This window comes from Mus caroli, unplaced genomic scaffold, assembly GCF_978045245.1.
Source record: "Mus caroli unplaced genomic scaffold, Mus_caroli_1 scaffold_7, whole genome shotgun sequence".
NCBI classification, from domain to species: domain Eukaryota; kingdom Metazoa; phylum Chordata; class Mammalia; order Rodentia; family Muridae; genus Mus; species Mus caroli.
In genome coordinates this window covers 7,979,023-8,002,232 of record NW_028227262.1, presented here as the reverse complement: position 1 = coordinate 8,002,232, position 23,210 = coordinate 7,979,023, and the positions used below count along the sequence as shown (strand labels likewise).

General features: G+C 38.1%; 1 protein-coding gene across 2 annotated transcripts in view; it reads left to right on the top strand.

The window, feature by feature from the left end:
* The first annotated feature begins 932 nt into the window (after positions 1-932).
* The window catches only part of Slco1b3 (solute carrier organic anion transporter family member 1B3), a 70,191-nt gene continuing 47,913 nt past the window's right edge, over positions 933-23,210 (top strand). The window contains exons 1-2 of one of the 2 annotated variants that reach the window (XM_021154159.3): positions 933-1,017; positions 5,776-5,928. In XM_021154159.3, the coding sequence (XP_021009818.1) occupies positions 5,845-5,928 (84 nt within the window). In that variant the 5' untranslated portion in view covers positions 933-1,017; positions 5,776-5,844. Of the gene's footprint in view, positions 1,018-5,770; positions 5,929-23,210 lie in introns of both variants that reach the window. The other variant, XM_021154158.3, reaches the window with a different exon arrangement.

Sequence of the window (23,210 nt, the reverse complement as noted above, 5' to 3'; positions counted from 1 at the left end):
CAAAAAACCTAGGATAACAAAAACTATTCACAACAATAAAAGAACCTCTGGTGGAATCACCATCTCTGACCTCGAGCTGTACTACAGAGTGATTGTGCTAAAAACTGCATGGTCTTGGAACAGTGACACAGGTAGATCAATGGAATAGAATTGAAGACCCAGAAATGAACCCACACACCTATGGTCACTTGATCTTTGACAAAGGAGCTAAAAACCATCCAGTGGAAAAAAGACAGCATTTTCAACAAATGGTGCAGGCTCATGTGGCAGTTATCATGCAGAAGCATGCAAATAGATCCATTCTTATCTCTTTGTACAAAGCTCAAGTCCAAGCGGATCAAAGACCTCCACATAAAGTCAATTTTCTTTTAGAACATGAATCAACCTGGATTCTTTGTCAGAATTACATTGAATGCTTTTCCATTGGGAAGAGATTTAAGTAGTGGGTAATATGTTGTATTCATATGAATTCTCAAAGATACTAATGTGCAACCAATACAACTGGATGAAAGTTGCAAGCCGCCGGGCGTGGTGGCGCACGCCTTTAGTCCCAGCACTCGGGAGGCAGAGGCAGGAGGATTTCTGAGTTCGAGGCCAGCCTGGTCTACAAAGTGAGTTCCAGGACAGCCAGGGCTATACAGAGAAACCCTGTCTCGAAAAACCAAAAAAAAAAAAAAAAAAAAAAAGAAAGTTGCAAGCCACTTCTAAAAACAAAGCTTGTTATTTTGGCAATTGTATAACATAATGTATAAAAATATCATGTGTACTTTCTGAGAAGTTTTAAATACAGTCTTTAAAACACAGGAGTCTGGATCAAATAATTCCTACCTAGATCTTTGCTTCTTTCTTCCTGTTTTTTTTTTTTTCCTTCTTTTTTCCTATTTGTGTAGGACAGTGACCTGAAGAGATAGTTAATCATCACTGAACTGAAAAAAAAAGCAGAGAGGCTTTAAAGTGGGACTTTCAGATCAGGTGCAGGTTAAACATGCCACACTTCTTGTAGAAGCCTGAGTTCAGGTAAGATGCTTTGTGACTGCTTTCATCATGTCTTCAGTGTTTTTTTTCTCAATACAAAGGGAATATATGGGAGCTCGGAGTACCTGGTAGAAGATGGTATGGCTTGGCTCTTTTGTGCAGCTCTCAGAACCTGTTACCAATCCCTTCAGGAGATAGATGTGGCTCAGGTTTTCACAGTCCCAAATTATAGCAAATAATAAGTAGTTATAAACAGAGCTTGAAAATTAATTTCCAGTTCTGCTTAGACAAATAGAAGTTCTGGCTTGGATCAGTGAACTATGGGTTACTATGGGACAATTATTTTACTAACCACACAGAATGATGAATTCATTTTCTCTCTCTCTCTCTCTCTCTCTCTCTCTCTCTCTCTCTCTCTCTCTCTCTCTCTCTCTCTCCTTCTTCTGACCTGGACAAAGGGGGTTGCAGAGCTAGATGATAAATAGGAATAGGCAGGGCCCAACTGCCTCTTAGCAGACTCTGCAACCCCTCAGATGCCATCTTCTGTGTGAATCATGTGGAGGGACCATGAAGAGCTTTCCTGATGGCTTTATTTCCAATTCAAAGATTTTAAAATTATGACTATGATAGCTGCCAGCACAAGGGGAATCTTGAGGAATGTTTTTTTTCTTCTTCCGTTTACAAAGGTGATAAGAAAATTGTTTGTCAAAGTAAGATGGGACTCTGGAGTCCCCAACTCCTTAGGAGAGATGTAGGTACATCCTGTCTATTTTCCTCCTTGGTTCCTTGGACAGATAGCTCCTTGTCTGTGTTGTATTCCTGTGACCCTTGAATAATAAATGCAGATGCATAGAACCAGAGGCTGCTACTGCTTACCTGCAATTTACCCTGGAAGACTGAATTCTCAGGGAAGATTGGCATAGTGCGTTCAAATGTCTGTGGTCATTTGTAAACCCTTAGTGTTTGGGATTATCTTTGAAGTCATTTAGAGTAGAAAACAACAAACAAACAAACAAAAACAACACATTCAGATAAAATTCCATCCCATACCTCCAAAAGGCTTCAAATTACAAAATACAGAAACAGTTTATCATGTGACTCAAATCCAGACTGACTTTCTCATCTCCAGGCTACTCATAGTTTAGTTCGCAGCTTAATGTTCATGGGAAACAGGGAACAACAAATTTTTTTCTTTTTTTTTTCCTAAACTTTTGTTGTTTATCCTCCCCCACAAGGTTTAGAAGTTCACTCAGGCCGGGTAGTGGTGGCACACGCCTTTAATCTGAGCATATGGGAGGCAGAGGCAGGCAGATTTCTGAGTTTGAGGCCAGCCTGGTCTACAGAGTGAGTTCCAGAATAGCCAAGGCTATACAGAGAAACCCTGTCTGGAAAAACAAAAACAAAAACAAAAAAATGGTTTACTCAGTTAGTTGGTCTGAGAATGGAGGGAAATACAGAACATGGTGCTTGGCTGGTGCAGTCACTCCATGAATACGAGATCTGAAGGGATTGTTTCTTTTTTCATTTTCCTTTTATCTAGTCTTTTTATCCCTTCTTAGACAAAAAATTCTTTAACCTCAGAGATAAAATGTTACCTAGAATGAGAGTTATAGAAGGATGTTGATATTAAGTTCAAAGCAGCATTTCATTATAATATCCTCTATAAGTTGAAAGCAACAGTTTTTTAACATGTTCTTGCCTTATCATAGTCCACACTTGTGACTTTATCCTTGGATCTAAATGTTTTTCTTTGAACACAAAATTGCCTCTGGTCTATTTCTCTTTTTAGTGTAATTATGAAAGTTCATTTTTTTTTCTTTTTACGTTGCCTTTGCCTACTATTACGAAGAGTGGGCACATTCTAGTCTTGATTCTAAGTTTATTGCATCTTAATAGCAACTGAGACCATCTCTAAAAACGTTCTTCTTTTCTTTTCCTTGTTTTAAAAGACAACATTGGAAAGAGATGCTTGGGGAAGGTGCAAAACCTTGGGATGAGGAAGACTTCTTGTTAGGAAGGAAATTCCAAAGGGTGGAGAGAGCTCCTCTGAGACAGTCACCCCACGTACAGAGGTCTCTCTGTGAGTGAATTGAAAATAAAACTTTAAACAAGTGCTGGGTGTAGACAGTGAAGACACTAAATGGAGAGCATAAATTGCGTTTTGTACAGTATAGGGATCCCTGAAAGATTTGAGGGCCAGGTAGAGTGTGCATGGGAGGCAGGCAAGGATGCAGGATAAGAGGTTAACCCACTGAAGGGTGGGAAGGCTGAAGACAGCTGTCCTCAGGAGTTTGGGAATATATATGAAAGTTAGGTGTAAAGCAAAAAAAGACAGTTTACTACACAAGCCATGCCTACTTGAGATTACTTGGAAAAAAGCTTTTTCCTAATGTTTAATACTGAACAAAGACATGCATGAGAAATTGTTGGTATACTTATGACGACCTTAAAGCAAAATACGATTGATTTGTGGCTCCTGTCCCTTACCCAGGAGCTGAAACGAAGTGGGTACTAGGATGGCAGAAACCTGGGAGAAAAATGGAATGGCTGGAGTTTATTTATACACATGCATACATTCCTGTGGTCTACATTATTTTATATTTATTCACATTTATATGAGTGATGATACCTCAATATTTTGTTGATTCATATACATGTATGTGTAAAATTATATATTTGTCATATATATAACAAATATATAAACTACATACATACATACATATATATATATTTTTTTTTCACACAGATTCTTATAGTCAGACTGGTTTAGAACTTTTTACACATTGCTAAAGCTGGCCTTGAGTTGCCAAACCTACTCCTCTTCCTCACAAAATCTAGGATTACAGGCATATACCCCCAAGTACAGCAATAGCCAAGTGTTATACAATAATGTGATAGAAATAAATTTCAAAATGCATAGCATGTAGGGAGCTAGTTCAAGTAGAAAAGTACTAAACCTGCACACATAGGACATGAACTCATTCCATAGAAGCCATATGTAAAAAAATATGGCTGTGTAGGTATGTATTTATAATCCTAGTTTTTCTCAGATGAGACAGGTAGATCCCTGGGGCTCTCTGTTCAGTTAGCCTAGTTTACTTAGTGAGTTTTCAGGTCACTAAAAGTCTCCATTAAAACAAAACAAAACAAAACAAAAAACAAAACCCAAAGACTGAGATCGTCCTCTGACTTCACATGCACTCGTGCATACACACACAACACACACACACACACATATGCACCTGCACACACACATGCATTTGCATATACTTGAATATGTACACAAACACATACATATACCCACACGCATAAGCATGCACTTGCATGCACGTAGATGACCACACACACACAACACACACACACACACACACACACACACACAAGAAAAGGAAAAATACAATAACGAACGTACACAGTCATCCTTCATTATTCATAGATTGTGCTTAAGCAAATTTCTTATTCAGGACACCAAGACTTCTGGTGCTTTGTGGCTGATCCCCAGCCTAGGCCAAATGCCAGAAAGCTTGGGTTGTTGGTGGAAGGCATAGGTGAGTTATTAGGGAAGGTTATAGGAGGTGAGGCCATAATGTCATTGGAATGTCAACACGTAATCTGCTCTCAGTTGTTATTTTGTAAATAGTCTGCATTTTTGTAGCCTTTTTTGGTCACTTCTTAAAATATGGCAAAATCCAATTCAGGGTTGTTCATGCAAAAGTACCTGATTAAGACCAATACAATTTGCGCGCGCACACACACACACACACACACACACACACACACATGAGAGAAAGAGGGAGAGGGAGGGAGGGAGGGAGAGAGAGAGAGAGAGAGGGAGAGAGAGAGAGAGAGAGAGAGAGAGAGAGAGAGAGAGAGAGAGAGAGAGAGAGAGAGAGGGAGAGAGAGAGAGAGAGAGAGAGAGAGAGAGAGAGAGAGAAAGGAGTTTATGTGTTTGAGTATAAGTGTTAAATAAATTCCAGGCTGGCTTGACCTATCATTTTATACTCTATTCCTTCTATGTTAAAGATGTGAACATATATTCAGAAAAGTACTTTTCAACAGAAATATTTATGAAAGGTTATATTAGCTGGTTAAACTGTTGTGACAGAAAGTCTGCCCTGATGGGTCCTCTAGAATCAGTGTTTAGAAGTTTACTAATTCTATGTTCTAATCAAATTTACATATTGTCATTAGCATAAATAATAGCAATCAACTGAACCTTTAGTGTGTAGGAAACCTACTGTATAATAGGGACATGTACAAGTCATGATGATGTTTTTCAGTGTCTAGAGTTAATTTAGGTGCCTCAGATCTACCCCTCTGTGAAACCATCTTAAATGGTTATTGTTTTAAGTCATAGAATGGGTTTATTTTCCTTGCTGTTTATTTTGAGTATCTGCTATATGCAAGGCCCATTTTTGAACTTTATAAAATTTTAAAGAAAAATTAATGAACAATTTCCTTTCTTAGGCCATATGCCTAGATATGCAGAATGATATCAAAATCCTAGTTTCTATAATTTAATTATTTTGTTCATTTTAAATATAAATAAATCTTATTTAACTTACTGATTTTACATTTTCTTTAGTGAATTTACCAATTTCAATTTAAAAATCTTCCTGAGGTTAGAACATTGTGTTTTCTTTCTCAATTTTTTGTAGAGCATTTACCTAGTTCAGTGGTTGAGACCTAAGCCCTTAATAAATATCAGTGACAGAATGGTTGGGGTTGACATTTCTGCTTTCCTCGTTTGTAAGTTATATTGTTAACATAACATAAATGGCACCTTTTCTCCTAGGGTAGGCGGTCATTTCAAAGGAAGTATTTATCAACAGTGATCACAGACATTCCCATCACAACCACTGTTCAATTATGGACCAAACTCAGCATTCAAGCAAAGCTGCAGAGGCCCAAACTTTAAGACCAGAGAAGACAAGGTGCTGCGATGGATTCAGGGTAGGATGGATGTCATATTCCCAAACTAAGAGTAAAGAGGGAATCCTGTTAAGTAGAAGAGCATTACGTTTCAGACTGGAATTTCCACTGAAGTATACAATTTTAACATCATCATCTATATCTTGATATAAGTGTTTTAAAATTTGGGTAAACTTTTTCTTTTGTGGTATTTCTGGTGTTCAAGTATTTATTGACATTGAAAAATTAGAAATATTTTGATATCTGCTCTGATTGTTGATAGGTAAATATAAGTGTTTTTAAAAAATGTATGTGCTATGCAAAATATTCTTGGAGTCAAACTAAAAGTCCAGATTAGTGTCTAAAGTCCATTTTATAATCTCAACCTGTTGAGTTATTCTTTCCTTAATATTTTCTTAGTAATTTTAAACATTCTGATAACAAAAGGACTATTGAGAAGGGTGTTGTTTCCTTAATTTCTTTCTCAGCCTGTTTATTCTTTGTGTAGAGAAAGGCCATTGACTTGTTTGAGTTAATTTTATATCCAGCTACTTCACCGAAGCTGTTTATCAGGTTTAGGAGTTCTCTGGTGGAATTTTTAGGGTCACTTATATATACTATCATATCATCTGCAAAAAGTGATATTTTGACTTCATCTTTTCCAATTTGTATCCCCTTGATCTCCTTTTGTTGTCGAATTGCTCTGGCTAGGACTTCAAGTACAATGTTGAATAGGTATGGAGAGAGTGGACAGCCTTGTCTAGTCCCTGATTTTAGTGGGATTGCTTCAAGCTTCTCATCATTTACTTTGATGTTGGTTACTGGTTTGCTACAGAGACAAAGTTTGGAGCTGTGACGAAAGGATGGACCATCTAGAGACTGCCATATCCAGGGATCCATCCCATAATCAGCTTCCAAACGCTGACACCATTGCATACACTAGCAAGATTTTGCTGAAAGGACCCTGATATAGCTGTCTCTTGTGAGACTATGCCGGGGCCTAGCAAACACAGAAGTGGATGCTCACAGTCAGCTATTGGATGGATCAAAGGGCTCACAATGGAGGAGCTAGAGAAAGTAACCAAGGAGCTAAAGGGATCTGCAACCCTATAGGTGGGACAACATTATGAACTAACCAGTACCCCGGAGCTCTTGACTCTAGCTGCATATGTATCAAAAAATGGCCTAGTTGGCCATCACTGGAAAGAGAGGCCCATTGGACACGCAAACTTTATATGCCCCAGTACAGGGGAACGCCAGGGCCAAAAAAATGGGAATGGGTGGGTAGGGAAGTGGTGGGGAGGGTATGGGGGACTTTTGGGATAGCATTTAAAATGTAATTGAGGAAAATACGTAATAAAAAATATTAAAAATTAAAAAAAAACCAGAAGGACGTAGTCTGTTGAGAGGGAAATTTTCATTAATTAAAGAGCTGGCAGAAAGATGTAGTCAAAAACATAGTACAGTCATTTCCTCCTTTTCTCATCTGAAAATGCGATAATATTACCCTCTGTTCTGTCATAAAACTTATGGGTCATTGATGGTATGGGTGAATCCACACACAGGAAAAATGAGCAGAGTGACACGAAGAGGCCCAATCAGCAAAGTGGAAAGTAGAGACAACCTGATCCAATTCACCTTCCTTAAACAAACAAACAAACAAACAAACAAACAAACAAACAAAGCAAAGAAACAAAACCTTGCATCCAAGACAAAGCCTCAGCATCTGTAAAGGACAAGACATCAACCATGATTACCTTTCTCTAGCACTTTAAATTCCTTATCTAGAATGCAGACAGAACAGCTAATACTCAATGACAAGAATGTTGTAATAAAAACAGTCCCCTTTATCTTTGTTCAAAGAACATAAAAAACGTTTGTTTTCAGTGACTTCTGGCAAAGTCTGTTCTGATGAAATATCTGAATAATGTTTAATCAGGGCACTTCAGGAAAAGTACTAGTCAACACGATGTAATGACATTGTATCATGCTGTATTACAATGTATCTCTGGGCTACTATGCTGAGTTACAATGTATCTCTAGGGTATTATGTATGCTGTGTAATGGTAGTCTCATTTCCATGCTTTACTGTAAACTTCTGGAGAACATAGCCAGAGTAGGAGTTAAATATTTGTGCAAAGCATGTTATCTAATCAGGAAGACAGAAAAAAAAACCCACTAACAATAGTAACAAATGTCTGCTTTCCCCAGGTATGGAACCAACATGCCATCAAAGTCTAACTTCGATGAACCATGAGTTTTAGTGAGGTTGCTTACAGGAATTTGGGTGAAGATTTATAGGAGCAGAAGGTGGTTGTAGCACCAGAGTCCATTCCTGCATGGGAGCTGGGAACATGGAGCAACCTCACAGACTTGAAGGCAGCTCAGTTGGTTAAAGAAAAAACTTTCCAGTTAGTTCAGTGGGTCTCAGCCTCTTCCAGGTTGCTCAGCAGATGCTCACTGCTCCTTCCAGGCTGCTCATTTAATCTGAGTGTGTCTCTCAGTTCTTACTGTTCAAAGGTGATTTATGAAGAAGATGCCTAATGAATCCTGTCAGTTTGGAGGGACATCTGGAAGCCACTGAGTTGTTTACTACCCAACCTTAATGATTTTTCCTGCAAGATGGAACGTTTCCCCTCCACTTAGAACATGCTGTGGTTTTACCTTGCTTTTGACATTCTGTTCTAAAGTATCCCATAGTTTCAGCACTCTTTAATATCCTGTGTCTTAATGAACACAGGATCTTGCTATTTGATGGAAGGTTTTAATCTCAGAGGAAACTGTTCAATGGAAATCATCACCACCAGCAATTTTAAGAACAGCCCTTGGTCTTCATCTTTAGTCTTATTTGCTTTCTCAGCAGTCTAGATTTTGACAGTTGGAATAATTTAATCCCTGGCCCCACCCCTTGCCACCTCCAGTCATTTAAATTTGCCTTTTGGTGATAGCCCAGACGGAAACATTTTTTTTTTCCAATATGGTTGTCATCTACATACATGTTCATTGTTTGTTTGTTTGTTTGTTTGTTTCAAGACAGGGCTTCTCTTTATAGCTCTGGCTGTCCTGGAACTCACTTTATAGACCAGGCTGGCCTCGAACTCAGAAATCTGCCTGCCTCTGCCTCCCAAGTGCTGGCTACATGAATGTTCTTGAAAAAAGTGTCTGTTGCAGCCTATTTCCTAAGTGTCTTACTTTCTTTTTTGTGGTTTGGAAAAACACAAAAGCCAAGACAATTTATAGGATAAAAAGTTTACATCTGTTTATGGCTCCAGAGAGTTCATCATGCTAGGAAGTTAAGGCTAAATAAGCCACAGGCATGGAGGCAGAAGCAGAAAGCTGAGAGCTCACATCTTCAAATGCATAAAGCAGAGATGATAGCTGGAAGTAGCACTACACTATATGCTCTCAAAATCCACCATCAGTGACATCCTTCCTTTATCAAAACCACACCTTCTAATCCTTTCCAAACATCACCATCAGATGAGTGAGTACCAAGTGTTCAAATAACCAAGACCACTGGAGACTTTTCTCATTCAAGTCATCCTACTAAGCATATTTCAAGAAGATGTCTTTGTTTAGCTTTGATTGTCTTTATATAAGCAGATATGTCTTTGACAAGTACATTCTCCCTGGCTGAGACTTCTAGTCTTGACAGTGTCCTTTATATAGCAGACGTTCTTGATCATAATGGAATTTAACCAATTATTTCTTCATGATTACACCCATTAAATTGGATCTTAAAAGACATCATCACATCTCAGAGGGCATAGGCTTCCTCTAAAGTCACTGTCTATGAGCGATATAATTTTATGTTTTTCACTTGAGTCTGTGGTTCTTCATGAGTTAATTGTTGTAAAAGGCAGATGGTGCAAGTGTCAATTCATTATTTTGAAATCCTGCCTTCTCAGTTGTGTTTTCTCTACTTCTCCTTCCTGGTAGGCAAATGAACTGTCAGTACAAAATATCCTGCTTGCTGTAAATTGACAGTCAGTCTTGACGTCAGGGACTGACAGTTCTCTAAATATTTCCTCTTTCAACCTTGGAATCCTCATTCTGTGTCTTTTTTGACTCATGAAAACTCTGAAATTACTTTGTTAATGTCTGTTAAATTCTTTGCTGAGTTCAATGGGGCATTTGTTAACTGTGTGTGTGGAGCTGAGAAGAACTGGATTGTAGACACTCAGTTTCTCCTGCACACATAAACAGGATACCCGTTACTTGCCTTGTGAATGTCCTTCCATTTGAAATTTGTACTTTTCATCCGCCTTCATTAAATTTACATAAAATTATTTAATCTTCAGAGATGCTAATAAGAGTAGTATGCTGTTTTTGCTTTGTTCATCTCAACTGTCACTGTTCAGTGCTGACATAGTAGAAACTAATGACTTGCAAATAAACTCCTCTTAGGACTACTTCCTTGTTCCAGTTATTTCCTTAGCAATCCTTTGAGATGTTTTTCAGGATTACTGTGCAAACTGAATTTCATCATCTTCTTCTTTTCCTAATATTGTAAATATTATTCCTTTTCTTTTTTTACTGCATTAGCTTGGATGTCCAGTTAACTATTGATAGGCAGTGGTAAGAGAGCTCTCTTACTTTTTTTCTACTGGTGAAGCTCCTATTGTCTCATTGATAATGGGCATAAGTTTTTAGTGCACAATCTTTAAATAAATTTAAATAATTTAGTTCTTATAACACTTTACTATTTACATGTATGCATATGTGTATTCTTTTATATCTTGCTGATATGAAGGGTTTTTTAGAATCATCTTGCACAGCTGAGATAAATAGTCTTTGGTCATAGAGTTTAGTTATTTTCTGTTTGCTAATTATTGTTGAAATTTTTTGCGTGTGTCCATAAGATTATGGTCTGCCCTTCTTTTATCTTATAATGTCTTTGTCAAGTTTGGAAATGTGATGGCCTCATAGGATAATAGGTGATGTATTCCTAGAGTTTCTATACTCATGAAGACTAGAGGGAATTAGTACAATATTTTCCTTAGATATTCCAGACAGTTTCATTAGTGATATCTTCTGTACCCATTTCTTTCTATTTGGTGAATTTATTAACTAGTAAATCCTCCTTTCCACAGATATAGGCCTTTTCAGATTCCTGCTTTTGTCTTATGTTCTGTGCAGATTGCGTTCTACAAAAAATAGGACCATGTCACCTACATCTTTAAAATTTTAGACAGTGTTCATAGTTGTTCATAGAATTCCTTTTAGTCCTTTAAAGGCCCATGTAAATGTAGCAATGGCTCTTTTTTTCCATTTAAATTGTGTCCTTACTCTTTACTTCATTGTCAACCCAGTTAGAGTGTTACAAATTGGAATTTCAAAAGAATTGGCTCTTGATTTTGTTGGTTTCTTCTATTGACATCATGCTTTCCATTTTATTGACTTCTTTTTCAACTTTGATTTTCCTCTGCTGTATTGACTGGCTTTGTGTGTCAACTTGACACAAGCTACAGTCATCAGAGAGAAAGGAGCCTCAGTTGAGGAAATGCCTCCAAGAGATTCAGCTGTAAGGCATTTTCTCAATTAGTGATCAGTGCAGGTTGTCCCCCTCTGTTATTGGCGGTGTCATCCTTGGGCTGATCATCCTGCATTTTATAATAAAGTAGGATGAGTAGCCCATGAGAAGCAAGCCAGTAAGTAGCACCCCTCTATGGTTTCTGTATCAGCTCCTACCTTCAGGATTCTTCCCTGTTTGAGCGTCTATCCTGACTTCTTTTAATAATGAACACCAATATGAATGTACAAGCCAAATAAACCCTTTCCTTCCCAAGTTGTCTTTTTGTCATGGTGTTTCATAGAAGCAATAGAAACCCTCACTAAGACAAACCCCTAGTTATGTATAGATGAAGATGGTAAATAGGAGATTCTCCCTCAAAGTCCACTTAGAGGATAGAGTTTGTCTTATTAAGCACATACCCAAACTAACTTAAGCTAGTTTGGCTCTTTTCTCTTCCTACACAGAACAACCAGATTATGGCTGAAAACAATTTGTCTAAGGGCGATAGCTGTGGGGAGGATCACTGCATTATTCTTTGGGGAGTGTGTAGCTCGCCGCAGGTGGGGATTCTGGATTGCTAACAGGTTGCTTGGTGCACTGTTTAGACAGAAGCCTTCACACAGGTGAGAGTCCTAGACTACCAGAGGCATTATTAGAAAAGAGGTGTGGGTATAGCCCTAGCCAAGTTATCTGGTACAACTACTCTGGAAATCGGTCTGGTGGTTCCTCAGAAAATTGAACATATTATTACCTGAGAACCCAGCTATATCTTTCCTGGACATATACCCAAAAGATGCTCCAACATATAACAAGGACACATGCTCCACTGTGTTCATAGCAGTCATACTTATAATAGCCAGAAGCTGGAAAGAACCCATATAGTGGCATATAGTGAGGGGAATTTTACACACACACACACAGTATTAAAAAACTCAAAAAATTAGACAACATAAACCAAAATCACTCAGAAAATTGGCAAATGATTTGAATGTCTCTCAATGGAAGATATACAAATAGTCATTATTATGTGAAAAAATATTCAGTTTTCTCAACCAAAAGGGAAAGTTAGAATTCAATTAGATTATACTTCACTCCAATCATAATGACACTCATTAAATAAATTGTGTGTGTGTGTGTGTACATGTGTGCATGCACATATCATGGTACACGTGAGGAAATGAGAGGAAAACATGCAAAATTTGATTCTCTCTTCCCGTCATGTGGATCCTAGGGATTGAACTCAGATCATCAGGTTTGACAGCCAGCCCCTTCCCATGCTAAGCCATATCCTCAGTCCCTATTTGTCATCTTTATGCTATATTTAAAATGCATATTGGCATCCTGACCCTGGGCTTGTTTGTGCCTTCACAGGTACTCTCTGCTCTCCCTATCCTTTTCCATTGCCCCCACGCTCTCCCTGGCAGCTTAAAACCCTTCACCTGCTGCATGCTTCAGTCTATATGCTGTGTCTTCTTTGGGTAAATTTCTTTGAACCCCTAAAGATTTACCATAGATATTAGTGGCTGCATCTATAAAAGCTTCATCTGTATGGTGCCTCAGTCACCCTTTTTCTTGGTTATTTTGTAACATAGACTTATGGTGGTGACAGGGCTCAGTCCTCACTGTACTGTTTGCCTCTGGCTCTTTGCCCTCAGGTGGTTTTGATTCTCTAGTGAGTTTCCACTGCTTGGTTTATGGTCCCTGACCTTTTGAACCATTCTGGAAAGTGAAGCTCAGCAGAGTGGCCACCTTATTGTAAGTACAGCTAATGCTTGTTTAATAAATCAGTTGTAATCCAAATAAAGCAATGGAGTTCATTAAAAGGAACCCAGGGACCATGCAGTTGTCACTGGACTTCAGGCTCAGATCTCTGCCCAAAGTAAATAAATCCTTTCCAAGATTGCAGATAAATATAGACTTTAACATTTTCTTTTGTTAAGTTCTGAGAATGACAGTATATGTCATCTTTTCCAGAACTCAAGTCTTGTATTTTTGGACAGATGAGTTTAATACACCTTTAAAGAAATACTTTTTTTTTTTTTACATGTATGTGTGCCCATGTGTATGCCTGTGCACCATGTGCCTACAGAGGCCAGACTTTAGTCCTCTGGAACTAGAGTTCTGGATGTTTGTAAGCAGCCATGTGGGTGCTGGGAACCAAATCTCAGTCATTACAAAGAACAGCCAGTGCTCTTCTGAGCAGTCTCCCCAGTCCATGTGAATCAATTTGAACAGTCTGTTATTTACAGTTACTTACAATGGGGATTTAAACTGTGGTGCTCAGTTAAAACATACTAGAGAGGAATAATAAATGACAGGAACACAAACCTACATGGACATATGCTTGGTCAAGATAATGAAATACTGAGAATAATCAGCTGGAATCATAATCAAATGAACTCAGCAGAAAATAATCTGGGAGGAAAAGAAGATAGTAGAAGAGAACAAAGAGAAGGAAATTTGAGGTTATATTCCAAACAGAGTCACAGATAAATGTACATATCAGTGGGAAGTCCAATAACTGTGAAGTGACATGAATTAAAAAACTGACTCAAAGCATGGTTTTTATTAAGAGAACAGATTGGCTCCACTGATAAATCTAGTATATCATTACTTATTTAAAAATGAAGGATAGTGAAAACTAAGACACAGACACAATCATTTTAAAGTAGGATAAGTAGAAGTAGAGGTGATAGTACTGCTGTATGCTCCCTCTTCAAAGGGCTGATGCAGGAGAATTACTAGAGCCCAGGAATTTGGGGCCAGTGGGTAACATAATGAGATCCTATCTCAGCACACACATACACACACACACACACACACACACACACACACACACACACACACACAGAGAGAGAGAGAGAGAGAGAGAGAGAGAGAGACAGAGACAGAGACAGACAGAGACAGAGACAGAGACAGAGGGAGGATTGTGTGCACCAAAGGGGATAGAAACTCCACAGCAAGACCAACATAGTGAACTAACCTGGACTCTTGAGGCTCTCTGAGAATGAACCGCCAATGAAAGAATATACATGAGTGGACCTAGACCTCCCTGCATATATGTGGCAGATGTGCAGTTTGGTTTTCATGTGGGCCCCAAAAACTGGAACAGGGGATATCTATCCCCAAAGCTGTTGCCTGTACATGGAATATGTTCTCTAGCTGGACTGCCTTGACTGACCTAAGAGGAAGAGGATGTTCATCACCTCTCAGACAATTGATGTGCCAGGGTGGGGTGGGAGGATACCCAGGGGGACCCTCACCTGCTCAAAGGAGAAGGGGGAAGGGAGAGGGAAGGATTGTGGGAGGGGGTGAGCAGGATGTAAAGGGATTAAGTAAATATAAATAAATAAAAAGGTTTTTAAAAGAGTGAAAAAGATTATGCAAATAACCCCCAAAGAAATAAGAAATAAATACATTTACATCTATAAAGAAATGATATAAATTACAGGCAAGTGTCCCTTTACTGTTTATCAGTATCACAGGACTGAGTGATGACCTGGGAGTGATAAATGATCCTCGGCAAGCAAAAGCCTACATAACCACTGAGCCATCTCTCCAAGCAGATTTTATTTTATTCTTTGACATATTCATAAATATATTTACTGAGCCTGAGGTATTTTAGCTCTCCACTTCCCTCTCTCATCCCCTGCCTCTCCAATTCCCCCTATTCCATATACACCTACTAGAGACACTTCCCAAGAGTGGACTCTGTATTTGTCCTTTGTTGATTGGCTTATTTAGCTTAGCACAATGACCTCAAGGTTCAGCCACAAGAACATGTGGTAAGATTTCTTTCTTTCTTAAAACATGTACAATAGTCTAATATGCATGTATGTATATATGAATGCATATATGTACGTATGCATGCATATATATGCCCCTTTTTTATTCATCTTGAGATTTCCCCCTTTTTATTCATCTGGTTATTTTCCTCTTTTGGCTACTATAAATAATGGTGAAACAAACATGAAGTATCCCTTTAGGAGTATGATTTAGAAAAATTTAAATAGATACTGGGAAAGATTATTGGAGTATATCATTCTGTGTCTTTCTACAGGACCCACTGGAGGACTTTCTTTAATGACATCACCATTTTACATTCCTTTTTTTTTAAAATATATTTTATTACGTATTTTCCTCAATTACATTTCCAATGCTATCCCAAAAGTCCCCCATACCCTCCCCCCTCTCCCCCATTTCCCTACCCACCCATTCCCATTTTTTTTGGGGGGGGCCCTGGTGTTTCCCTGTACTGGGGCATATAAAGTTTGTGTGTCCAATGGGCCTCTCTTTCCAGTGATGGCCGACTAGGCCATCTTTTGATACATATGCAGCTAGAGTCAAGAGCTCTGGGATACTGGTTAGTTCATAATGTTGTACCACCTATAGGGTTGCAGGTCCCTTTAGCTCCTTGGGTACTTTCTGCAGCTCCTCCATTGGGAGCCCTGTGATCCATCCACTAGCTGACTGTGAGCATGCACTTCTGTGTTTGCTAGGCCCCGGCATAGTCTCACAAGAGACAGCTATATCAGGGTCCTTTCAGCAAAATCTTGCTAGTGTATGCAATGGTGTCAGCGTTTGGAAGCTGATTATGGGATGGATCCCTGGGTATGGCAGTCTCTAGATGGTCCATCCTTTCGTCACAGCTCCAATCTTTGTTTCTGTAACTCCTTCCATGGATGTTTTGTTCCCAATTCTAAGAAGGGGTACAGTGACCCCACTTTGGTCTTCATTCTTCTTGAGTTTCATGTGCTTAGCAGAGAAAGACACATGCTCCACTATGTTCATAGCAGCCTTATTTATAATAGCCAGAAGCTGGAAAGAACCCAGATGCCCCTCAACAGAGGAATGGATACAGAAAATGTGGTACATTTACACAATGGAGTACTACTCAGCTATTAAAAAGAATGAATTTATGAAATTCCTAGGCAAATGGATGGACCTGGAGGGCATCATCCTGAGTGAGGTAACACAATCACAAAGGAACTCACACAATATGTACTCACTGATAAGTGGATATTAGCCCAAAACTTAGTATACCCAAGATATATAATACCATTTTACATTCCTAATGGCCAACATCAATGTATGAACACTTTACCAACACTTGTCACTTCCTGTCATCCTGATGGATGGTGTGTATCCCACAACAGGAATACATTTGTAGAGGGATACAACCTATTAAAATAGAATCACAGCACACCAATGTAACTAGTGAGGAGTGGGGCAGTAGCAAGATTTTCCAAGGCAAGTCCAAGGGTCAGATCGCTTCACTGAAGAAGTCTAGCAAACACGTAGCAGGGAATTTAATAATCATTTCCAAACTCTGTCAAAGAATTGAAGAGAGAGGAATACCTCCACACTCACTGTCATCAGCACCCCTCTGATAGCAACACAAGATCATGATCCAAAAATCCTGCTGGCTGTTGAAGCCAAAGTGACCACTGACATGCTGGCAGGCAGGCAGAACTCGTCAGCACAATAAGAGAACAAGACAATGCAACCTGGTGGGATTTCAACCAAGAGTGATGGGTATGGGTATGAAAATCATTATAAAACATTGCATCAACAACATTAAAAGTAACAACAACCGGAAAAACCTGAAATTCTGATCTCAAGCCTCAGAATTTTTTGTAAGAAAGTCAGAAACAACTCAATAAAATTGTCCTCTGACCTCTGCGTGTGCTGTGGTGCAAATACCTACACATAACACAAACACACACACACACACACACACACTTAGAAAAACTTCTTAAAAATTCAAAGACTTCCCCTCTTTTTTCCTCTAGAAGTATTAGGTTCTATATTTGGCTCCAGTGACCTAATTTTTATGTGATGTAAATTAAGGTTCCAACTTTATCTCTTTATATGTGATAATTCAGCTTTACCAACATCACTTGCCGAGCGCCATCTGCCCAAGGGTAAAGATTTCTGGAATCTCTGCCCTATACAGTTGATCCATAACTGTATGTCTTTACAACCTCTCTTCTGCATGACCCCGTATATTCTTGCTGGGATTACAGGTATACAACACATGCAGCAACATGCACACTTGCACACCCCCACACTCCCACACATACACTCACACACATGCAAATGCACATGCACACACGTATGCAATAGTGTATCTTATCTAGTTGTTATTCTTATGGAATACTTTGAAATCTGAATATGTGAGGTATGGCTCTCTGCCCAAGATTATTTTGGCCCTTGGAGTCATATGAACTTGGGAGGATTTTGTCCCTTCTTCTTTCCCATTTCTCTTTCTTTACCATACCTTCAGTCTCTAGCACTATGATGGATATTCATGGTGAAAGCACACATCTTCACTTTCCTTCTCGTCTTCTAGGGAATGCCTACAGTTCCAGGTCAAGAAGACTGTTAGTTCTAGGCTTATACATAGGGCTTATATATTGAAGTCGCTCATTTCTTGTTCCTAGATATTCTGCATGTATTAGTTACTTTTCTACTGCTATGATAAAGCATCACTAAATAAAACACCAGAGCAATGGATAGGAAAAAGAACATATTTGGAACTTAAATTTTCCGCGGGCTAGAGTCTATAACTTTTGTGAGAATGAGCATAGCCGAAGGCAGACAGACATGGATGGAGTAGTAGATAAAAGCTTATGTCTTAAGGCCCATCATCAGGCAGAGAGGGCTAATTAGGAATAATCCACACTTCTGAAACTTCAAGCCTTCTCCCACAAGGCCACGCCCCCTAATTCTTCCACAAAAGTTCTACCAGCAAATGTGGATCCAATAGTCAAACAGTTGACACTGTAGGGGCCAGGCTCATTCAGACCAACACATTGTTTTTACTGTGAAAGGATGTGGCACTTCCTAATGTTGTAATAGAATTTAATACCAATCTGAGGTTTCGACCCCACCTTTAATCCTTTATTTCCAGGATAAAATACACTGACAACCTTTATATTTAAAATAAGCCTTAATCAGCACAAAAGCTGGGCAGATATCTATATGCTATTAAGTCTATTTCCCATCCAATAATCCCATTATATAATTTGCCATGTTTCATCTGGGCAGCTCTTAACTCCCATAAACTCACCTAACTCATAGTAGCTTTTTCCTCTCTTTCCTTTCCGCCCCCTTACATTTCTCCTCCAAACCAAAGCCCAAGAACCCTAAACCCCACCTATGTCTCTTCTGCTCAGCTATTGGTTGTTGGCATCTTTATTCACTAATCAGAAATAACTTGAGAGCAAGGTAACATAGGGTCACTTGAGTCTGAGAGGACTCTCATCTCTGGGGCAACTAGGTCTTGGTGGCCTGCACTTAGCATTAGCATTACAATACATAGCAGCAGACTAAACCTCAACATTATAACGTGATGCTTTCTTCTGCACTTACTGAGATAATAACAAAGTTTTGTTGTGCATTTGTTAGTGTGGAGTTCTAAAGCTCTACATGTTCTAAATGGCCTGGTTTCCATAGATTGAACCATCCTTTTAGTTTTGGTTTAAGAATCTTCCCAGCCAACAATTTTTAAGAGATTAAAAAGATATCAATTACTTTACTCCACTGTGACAGAATTAAACTAGAAATGAAAAATAAAACCAGGGAAATCCAAGTTTTGAAAAGAATTTGTTTTTCTACCAAAGAGCTTTTTCAAAACTAATTTACAATTAGGTATACGTGTGTGTCAGTGTACGGGTGTGTGTATTTGAGAGCAGGGTCCCACACATTTCAAAAGAGAAGGTAACTGGTACTCTTGAGCTGGAGATAGAGGAAGTTGTGCGTGTGTGTGTGTGTGTGTGGGGGGTATAAAGTCATGTTATGTGGCTTGACATAGTTTATTTGGGGGATTTCTATTCAGCTGTCACTCAGTGGAGTGGCCTCTAGTCCTCTAATGGCTCTTTTGGTCTCCATAGCATTTTCTCTACATCTGTATCATCTGTATCTGTATTTGTATCATCTCTATCTTATCTGTATCTGTTTTTGTATCTATATCTAATCTACATCTCTCAAAAATCTTTTCTTTCTCAATATATCTCTCAAATATCTTAATATATCTCAATACATATATATATATAAGTGTATATATCTCAATCTCAATATATATATCAATATATGTCTCTCAATATATGTATCTCAATCTCTCTCTCTGTATATATATATATGTATATATATATGTATATATATAGTCTGTATATATATATAGTCTGTCTGTCTGTATATATATATATATATATATATATATATATATATATATATATATATAGTCTGTTTCTTCATTCACTTTCCCTATGCTTGATTAATCCATGGCAGAAAGCAAAGCAGGCAAGTTTCTGATACTACTGTGTTGCTCTCTTTCTCTCTTATCTATCATTCTTTTCTTTGTATGCTTAGGAGTTTTATTGTCAAGTGCATATAATTATTGTGATTCCATGGTGTACTAGTCTTGCTATTTTTATGCTTGATACAAATTTTCTTAGATATATGACCACCTCTGCATCCTCTGCATTCTTTTGGATTTTATATGCACACAGAACTTTTCCCTAATCCTTCTTTATGATCTGATTTTTGTCTTTAGATATCTTCCATATATGACATCTGTCCTTCGATGTCATTTCTATCTCATGTCTATCTTCTATCATCTATATATCATATATGTCATCTATCTATTATCTTGTAGCTATCTATGCATCTATTATCTTTTATCTATGTAGCAATCTATGTATGTATCATCTATCTATCATTCTATCTATATATTTATTATCTATCATCTATCTATCTATCTATCTATCTATCTATCTATCTATCTATCTTTCTATCTATCTATCTATCTCCTATCTATCCATTTATAAATCATCTATCATCTATTTATCAATGTATCTATCTATCTATCTATCTATCATCTATCTACTTATATATCATCTATCTTTAGCTCTATTGTGTTGAGGACACAGAGGTCCTTGTACTCACAGGAAGCACTAAGAGAATTGGGAATATAAATCGTGCAGGGATCTCTCCTGACGGGAGGAAAAAAATTCAAATTATCTGCATTCCATTAAGAAAGCAGAGAACAGATTTAGTTAATGACATATCTGTAGATGTATAACAGATGTTACCCACCTTTTGTTGAGTCAGACCTCACCCAAATTCCTCAGAATAATTATCACAGACTCTTATCTCCCTAGACTGTTACCCATCCTTAGGAGAGATGTCACATGCACTTTATAGCCTGACCTCTATGCTATGAGACCACATTAGATTCTTGGCCTTTTAGTTGTAGAACCTATGCTTATGCCACATATACTTTGTAAAATTGTTTCTATCTAGTCACATAGTAAGCTTTGTTGAGCACCTGGAGTTGGATTGATTGGACTAATGGTTACTTAGAAATTTTTTCTTGAATTGTATTGTGTTTCAATTATGCTAACAATGAACCACTTGGCATTAGACTCCCCTAAGTCTGATCCAGGTTAACAAGGTCAATCTGTACTGGGTTTTCATTCTTATCTTCAAGTAGTTTGCTTTCCGGCCTGGAAACCTGGAGGAAATCCCTCATATCTTTCAATCATGAAGCTTAATATCTCAAACATAAAATTTGAGCTGACAAACATGTTTTAGAAAACATGTCAACCTTCTTAGTGATTATTATCAGATATCTATGAAAATAAATTCTATATTAACAAGAAAAGGAGTTTATTACATTATTACTTGATAGATATAGTTATATTGCTAGTCTCTTAGCTGATTTTTATTTTTTAAATTATCATGCTATTATTTTACATGTATGAGTGAATTTGCCTTCATGTCTATGCACCATATGTGTGCTTGATGCCAGAAGAGGCCAGAAGAGGGATGGAATGGAAGTTATAGACAGTGAGATCATGATGTGGGTGGTGGAAACAGAATCTTACTCCTCTGGAACAGCAAACAGCATTTTTAACCACTGAGCCATCTCTCCAGTCCCAGTTTAATTTAACTTTATCTTTTAAACCAATCAGCATGTTTTGCTGTGCTAAATTTCTTTATGTTTAAGTACATACCAACAGGAAATACTTCCTGTTGCAAGTTTGCCAATCTTTCTGTGTTGTGTATCTTTTTTTTTTTCTACTTATGTTCTTTCTGCCTTTTTCTATGTCCAGTGCTTTACATAGTGGCATGTTTTTCTTCCTTTCTCTTTTCCCTTTGTGTATATCACATATGTTTTTAGGGATTAGCATAGCAACTAATTTTAAAAATGGATTTTAATGTGATAATAAGCTCAACTGTGTATAAAATTTCTGTTACTGTTGATAAAAAATCATCCATTTTTGCACTGAGAAATTTACAACATACAATTAAAAAAGGAAAACTCTATGCCAGACTGATTGGTGATTGACCTATTTGGATTTAATAATACAAGTTTCTACGTAGCTGCATTTGACTTTGTTATGGATTTGTTCGTCCACATACAGTTTCATGTCTGTCTCCCTCCTATTTCCACTCACTTGACTGACTCCACATTTCCACCATTCTCTCTCACTGTGCAAGTTCTGTAATAAGCACCCCTGTGTTTTACTTATCTGAGGAAAATACTGATTTCTCTTTGATGTTTGAAGGGCAGTTTTGTGACTATAGTAATCATCAGGTTTTATTTCTTTTTTATTTTCTTTCACCACTTTAAACATATTACTCTACTTGCTTTTAAGTTGCATGTTCTCTTGAGAAAGGGGCAGACCAAACAACTTAAACAATAGCAATTTGTTTTGTCCATCTCTGGAGCCTTAAGGCTCAAGTCAAAATTCCAACAGAGACCAGGTCAGGTTATGGCTCTCTTTCTGGATGTTCAGCTGGACTTCTTCTTACAGCATCCTCACATGACAGAGCAAGGGGATCATGCACTGTGTTTTCTCTTATCATAAGGCCAACCACCCCAATGTGAACGTTCAATTCTCAAGAACCAACAACCCTCAATAGCCCCAATATTAAATGTGGGTATGGTTTCAACACAGAGATTTGAGGAGAAACAAACTCACCTTCCATAATGTGGTCACATTTTAACATTAGAACAAAAAGAGTTTGCTTATTGATGTGAATGTGAGCTAGGAAAAAAGATGAATCAAAGACAAAATAAACGATGAACCAACAGGTTTTGTTAGAATAAATCACTCAATCTATTGATAACCTTTTCATCTGTGGTGGTTTGAGTGAGAATGATGACCTCCATAACTTCACATATTCACCAGCTGTTGGAACTGTTTGGGAAGGATAAGGAGGGGTGGCCTTGTTGGAGGAGGTGTGTCATTGGGAATGAGCTTTGAGGTTTCAGAAAGCCCATGACATTCCCAATTTCGTTTCTCTCTCTTTCTCTCTCTCTCTCTCTCTCTCTCTCTCTCTCTCTCTCTCTCTCTCTCTCTCTCTCTCTCTCTCTCCTTTTGATTTTTAGACTTCCTGGTTGTATCAATATATACACTCTCAGGTGCACCTGGAGCACCTTACCTGCCTGACAGAGGCCAGGAATCAGGCATCCTACCATACTGGTGATGGACTAACCCTCTAAAACTATAAGCAAGGCCTCAATTAAATCTTTTTCCTTATAAGATGCCTTGGTCATGGTGTCTCCCCTATGGCAATAAAAACATACCTAAGATGAAAACTTAGATCAAATGTCAGTCATTTGTATTGTATATGGGACCTCCTTTAACTTCTCAGATTCTACTTTTCAACTGGGTTTTCAAAAATACTGCCTTTGCAAACATCCAGCCAATCCCTAGAGTTGGCTGCTGCTAAAACAAAAATGAGGCTCAAGTGATGGCCAACTGACTTATCCACTTAGAAATATGCTTATAATCTA